Genomic DNA, 6000 nt, shown 5'->3' on the forward strand with positions numbered 1-6000 from the left:
GGCATGCTACCCACATCCAGATAGAGAGGTGATTGGACTCAAGAGTGCAGCCTGAGGCATATATTTTTGGACATGAATACTGTGAGAATTCGTTTTGCTTGACTGTCTATGTTTGTAACAGGTTTTGTTTTTCTTGTTTTTTCATGAATGGGAAGGAGAAGGAAGAAGGGAAAGAGATTGGAGCTGAAAAAAAATTGAATTAAGAAACCAAAATACTAAATATCCCCCCTCCCTAAGGAATATTTTCCCTACCCATAGCTCTGAATCATAATCTGATTCACTTCTAATTTGGGGGGCATTTAAAAATATTAAATTCACTCATTTGTTTAGAATTTATTGTAGAATATGTTGGTCTAAACTTAATTTCCGCCAGACTGTTTTCTAGTACACTAACTGCCTTTTGGACATCTCAAACTGGATGTCTTGTGGGTATCTCAAGCTTAACATGTTTAAAATCGAACACATTATTTTCTAGTATTAACTGCCCCCTTTTCCCCAAGTTCTCTTTTCCTGTTAAGGGCACCACCATGCTCCCAGTCACCCAGGGCTCACAACTGAGGTGCCATTGCTGACTTCTTTTTTATATTTGCTCCACATATCCTATTCTCAAATCTTGCTGTTTCTATCTTCACAGCATGTCTTGTATGTGTCCCTTTCTCTCCTCTGACACTGCCACCATCTTGTTGAAGACCATCATCACTTTCATTGTTACCGTAATCGTTTGCTGGTTCATCTCTCTGCCTCAATTTTCTTCCCACTCCAATGCACTCTCCACTCAGTGGTCAAAGTGATTCTCTCAAAGCATAGATCTCATTGTGTCCCTGTCCCAGCTTAAATTCCAGTGATTCCCTATTACCTCCAGAATAAAATATGAAAAGCTGTTTGGCATTTAAACCCCTTTACAACCTGCTTTCTTCCTTCCCTTCCAGTCTTCTCATACCTTATTCCCTCCCAAGTACCCTATAATCCAGTGACAGTGGTTTCTTTATTGTTTCTCATATGTGATACTCCACCTCCACTCTCCATGTTTTTATATGGCTAGCCCTCATGTCTGGAATGCCCTCTCACCTTGCTCCCACATTCTGACTTCAAGAGTCAGCTCAAATCTCACCTTCTTCAGAAGACCTTTCCTGGTTAGTACCATGGCCAGCAACTCCCTCTCAGGTTACCTTCTACCTACTCTGAATATAACGTGTGTATGTATGTGTGTGTGTGTGTGTGTGTGTAATACATACACACATATATGAGAGAGAAAAATATACACATTATTGTTCAGTTGTTTTTAGTCATGTCTAACGCTTAGTGACCCGATTTGGGGTTTTCTAGGCAGAGATAATGTAGTGATTTGCCATTTCCTTCTCTAGTTCATTTTACAGATGAGGAAACTGAAGCAAAGAGGGTTAAGTGACTTGCCTAGGGTCACACAGTTAGGAATTGTCTGAGACTGAATTTGAACTTGATGAGTCTGCCTGATTCCAAGTCCAGGGCTCTATCCCCTGTACCACCCATTCATTGTCTCTCCTATTAGAATATGAGCTCCTTGAAGCAGGGACCCTATTTTTGCCTTTCTTTCTGTCTCCTCTAACACTCCCAGCACAGTGCCTAAGGGACTCTGTGACTGACATCTCCGTACCTAGTAAGTACTTAATAACCGCTCCTTAACTGACCGACACTTCCTATTGTATGACCAAAGTCAAGTCCTTTCCCTTCTCTTAGGGTCTTCAGTTTCCTCATTTATAAAATAAGGGAATGGATGAGTTCATTTCTAAGGTCTCTTCCTGGTCTAAATCTATGCTCCTAAATCAAACTTGCAAGTCCACTGAGATGCGAGGGTCTTTTTCACCTATGGACTGTTGGACAGTCTTCCTAACAACTCCCCCAAGGCCACAGATTGTTAGCAGCAGAAGCCAGCCCCAGCTTCCCCCCATCCTGGTGCCAGGTTTTTTCTGCCACCAAGAAGGAAGAAGGAGAGATCATTCTGTGGCCAAGCTATGACTCAGTTCCACTCAACTTTCCTTCTTTATGGGACTGGCAGGAGAGTCCCAAGGGAAGGCTCCGGATGGCTGGCTGTCCAATTATGGTCCTCAATCCTTTCCCTGCCTCCTGAGAATAAGAGAGTGTGTCAACCTACACCCTCCGCCTTCAGGACATGACTTCAAAACCCTTCAGTGACCAGGGCCAGAGGCAGAGAAGAGAGTTCAATTCAAAGACCAGACCTGCCTAAATCAGTGGTTAAGTGACTTTCCCTGGAAATGGACACTTCATTAGGGAGAGACAAGCCCATTCTGAGGTTAGCAGCCAGAAGGGCCTCAGGGCTGCAGGAGTACTGACAGGCTCATCAGACAGTACAGTGTGTGGTTCCCCCAGGGCTGGATCTGGACTGACTCCCCCCTCCCCAGCTCTCAAGTCCTGGCAGGCGCAAGGTGATTAGATCCCAGATTCAGAGCTAAAAGGTACTGTAGGGCCTTCTAGTTTGGTGGAAAGGGATACAGAGAGGTCTGCTTAGATGGCCAGCCCTCCTTGAGGGCAGGCACTGCTTTTTGCTTCTTTTGTATCCCCAGCATAACCTGACACATAATAGCTACTTAGTAAATGTTCATTGAATTGAAGTGACTTGACAGGGTCCCATAAGTAGTGGGGAGCAAGCTGAAATTCAAACCCAGGCTCTTTGATCCCATTTCTAGCACTGTTTCCATGGTAACTTGTTGCTTTCAAGGCATCTATGGTTTCTGAGAGGTTGCCTGGAATTCTTGTGTCTGGCACACAGTAACTGCTTAATACATGCTGTTATCATCATCATTATTATTTTCATGAGGCACTAAATGGATCAGGGGATAAAGCGCTGGGTCTGGAGTTAGGAAGACCTGAGTTCAAGTCTTGTCTCAGACACTTACTAGCGGTGCAAGATGACCTTGGGCATCGCTTAGCCTATGTCTGCCTCAGTCACCTCATCTGTAAAATGGGAATAATAATAGAATATACCTCCTAGGTTTGTTGTGAGGATCAAATGAGATAAGAATTGTAACGTGCTTACTTTAGTGTGGTCCTGGTCTATAAATGTTAACTATTATTATTAATATCAGTTATTAACTATGATTACTATTGAATGTTTCTAAGATATCTAGACCCGTAGTAGGGTGGTATTATGCAACTAGCAATGGATTTGGACCAGGACTCAAATCCCACTTATGCTACTCACTTACCTGTGTGACCTTGGGGAAGTTTCTTAACAACTGGTTTTCAATTTGTTCATCTTTAAATGAGGGGGTTAGTCTAGGTCATTTCTAAGGTCCCTTTCCATTTCAATTCTATGCTTCTCATATAAGAGAATGGTTAGAAGGAACCTCAGAGACAATGTAGCCCAATCTCATTTTACATTTGGGGAAACCGAGGCTCAGAGTGACCCAGGTTAAATTATTTAGCCAAGGTCACATTGGCAGAGCCAGAAGTATGATCATAGAAACTTCTATCTGGGAAGGATCATAAGGTTCAATCCTTACTTGACCAGGAGTCTCCTAGACACCATTCTCAAGCCTTGAGGCCTTCTAGTGATGGGGAAGTCCATTCCTCTAAGGGGGTCCATCCCTCTTTTGGACAGCTCTAATTGTAAGGATGATTTCCCTTGAGTGTAACTGAAAATCTGGAAGGTGGTAACTTGGAAAGAACATTGGATTTAGAGACGGTGGACCTGGGTTTGATGACTTTGTTATTTTCTATGTGAGTTAATTCATCTCTCTATGATCCTATTTTCTCCTCTGTAAAATGGGAAGTAGGGCAACTAGGTGGCACAGTAGACAGAGCACTGGGCTTGGAGTCAGGAGGACCTGAGTTCAAATCTGACCTCAGGTACTTCCTAGCTGTGTGACCCTGGGCAAGTCACTTCACCCTGTTTGCCTCAGTTTCCTTATCTGTAAAATGAGTTGGAGAAGGAAATGGCAAACTACTCCACTATCTCTGCCAAGAAAACCCCAAATGGGATCACAAAGAGTCAGACACAACTGAAATAACTGAAAAACAAATGTAGGAGATGGGCTGGACTTGAGGGCTTCTGAAGTATCTTCTAGATCTAGGGCTAAAAGTCCATTATTCTATGACAGCTGTGTGCCTCAGTTTCCTCATCTGTCAGAACTAGATGACTTCCAAGGTCCCTTCCTTCCCTAAGATTAGAAACTTGCATTCTCTGCATCAATTCAAGCTTCTGAGGTCAGGCCAAACCTAGAACTGAACTCTGTACCTGGAGTTCTGGGTCAGGGCATTTCCTTTAAGATCACACTGCTTCTGACAGTGTAAATCCTCTTTCTGTCATTCTCCCAGCCCAGGGGCATGCTGGAGTCAAACCATGCAGGTTTCTGAGAGCCTGTTGTTAAATTTTCAGTGTGGGCATTTACATCCCTGAAATCAGCAACTATTCCAAATAGGGACTTGTTGATTGTCTATGATTTTAAAAAGTGACGGAGAAAATGTGAATAATGTGTATTAAACTTTAAAGTGTGCCCTGCATTTTCAGAGAGCATTTACCAGTATATCCTTGCCCCAACCTACATAGGAAGCTAGAGAGGGTGCATGTGAGTCTGGAAGCCAAATCTTCTCCCTCTCTGATGCCTGAGCCCTCCAGACCTGCCTGACAAATCATAGGAGCAAAGGTTTATTTTTTAAACAGTATTTTTTCCAATTACATGTAAAGACAATTTTTAACAGTCATTAAAAAAGTTTTGAGTTCCAAGTTTTTCTCCCCCTGCCCTCCCTAAATGGTAAGCAATTTGGTATAGATTATACAGGAACATAGATTTAGAATTGGAAGAGAGACCCTAGAAGCCATCTAGTCCAGTCCTTTCATTTTACAAATGAGGAAACTGAGGCTGAAAAAGATTCCATTACTCACATACGGTCACACAGGTATTAAGGGTCTGGGACAAGATTTGAACTCAGGTCTTCCTGATGCCATGCCTTGTACTCTATCCATTCTGTCACTTAGCCTCCCTATCTCTCTCCTGACCCCAATCTTGCATTAGTAACCATCAGCTAGACATCTCTACTTAGTCCCCTTGGTGTCTCAAAGTCAAGATAACCAAATTAAAAACTCATTAACCTTCCTCCAAATGCCCATCCTCATTTTCAACACCTTTTTTTCTGGCGTGAGTACCACCAGTCACTCATGTTTGCAACCTTGAAATCATTCATGAAATATAGAAAAACTCTCACCTTCTTATTACTGGAAGGTATACCTATTTCTATTAAGATAATTAATCTTAATAGATCAATCTTACTAACCTTAATATATTAATGTCTTTAGTTTTTTTGTTATGATTCCCACAACTATTGAGTCTGTGGTCCATTAGAAACACCAGATAATTTTCAGCCATCTAGGAGATGTCTATGAGGAATCCCTGGACCTCCCTAGGTCCCCAGGCAGTGGGCTACCACCCCAGGATGTCCAGGACAGGCAGGGCCTTTACCTTCACTAAGATCTTGCCTTTCAGCTTCTCAGGAGATGGCAGAGTGGTTGAGTCTTCCTCACTGCTCACTGTTGACAAGTCCAGTTTGTCCCCTAGGATGTCAATCAGGTACTGTGCCATCTTCTTCTGTTGAAGGACACTGCAGTGGTTCTCAATGGACAGGATCACTGGGTACCTGGGTGGGGGGGGAGGAAGAGGGGCATATAAGAGGAGTTGGTTCATAGAACTAGGAACAGCTGCTGGACCCAGGCACGCAGGAACAGGGGAGAGAAAGGTGCTTTCGTCAGGGAACTGAGACAATACATAGGACTCTAGGAGTGATCTGGGCTGATGAGGTTCTGGCAGCAATTGCAGGCTTTTTAGAAAATGTACATGTTTGAGAAAGGGAGGGGGAAGGAGAGAAGCAGGAGAGGATTGAGGGGGGAGGTGCACAGAGAGAAAGAGAAAGGAGGAAGATGAGAAAAGGAGGTAGAGGGAGGGAGGGAGAGGGAGGGAGGGAGAGAGAGAGAGAGAGAGAGAGAGAGAGAGAGAGAGAGAGAGAGAG

The 6000-nt window shown here is 43.5% G+C and overlaps 1 protein-coding gene and 1 long non-coding RNA gene across 7 annotated transcripts in view; one reads left to right on the forward strand and one right to left on the reverse strand.

Moving 5' to 3' along the window:
* LOC138153893 (uncharacterized) overlaps positions 1–6000 on the forward strand; it is a 354866-nt gene that overhangs the window by 233528 nt on the left and 115338 nt on the right. The window lies entirely within an intron of this gene.
* The window catches only part of PLCH2 (phospholipase C eta 2), a 352788-nt gene that overhangs the window by 56909 nt on the left and 289879 nt on the right, over positions 1–6000 (reverse strand). For all 5 annotated transcript variants that reach the window (XR_011166493.1, XM_069078304.1, XM_069078301.1 and 2 more), the window contains one exon: positions 5457–5631. Coding sequence is in view for 4 of the 5 variants with exons in the window: in XM_069078304.1 (XP_068934405.1) it covers positions 5457–5631 (175 nt within the window). In the remaining variant the exon portion in view is untranslated. The remainder of the gene's footprint in view (positions 1–5456; positions 5632–6000) is intronic.

This window comes from Petaurus breviceps, unplaced genomic scaffold (genome assembly GCF_028583685.1).
Source record: "Petaurus breviceps papuanus isolate PSGF00001 unplaced genomic scaffold, PetGlider_PUasm1.0 91041, whole genome shotgun sequence".
NCBI lineage: Eukaryota > Metazoa > Chordata > Mammalia > Diprotodontia > Petauridae > Petaurus > Petaurus breviceps.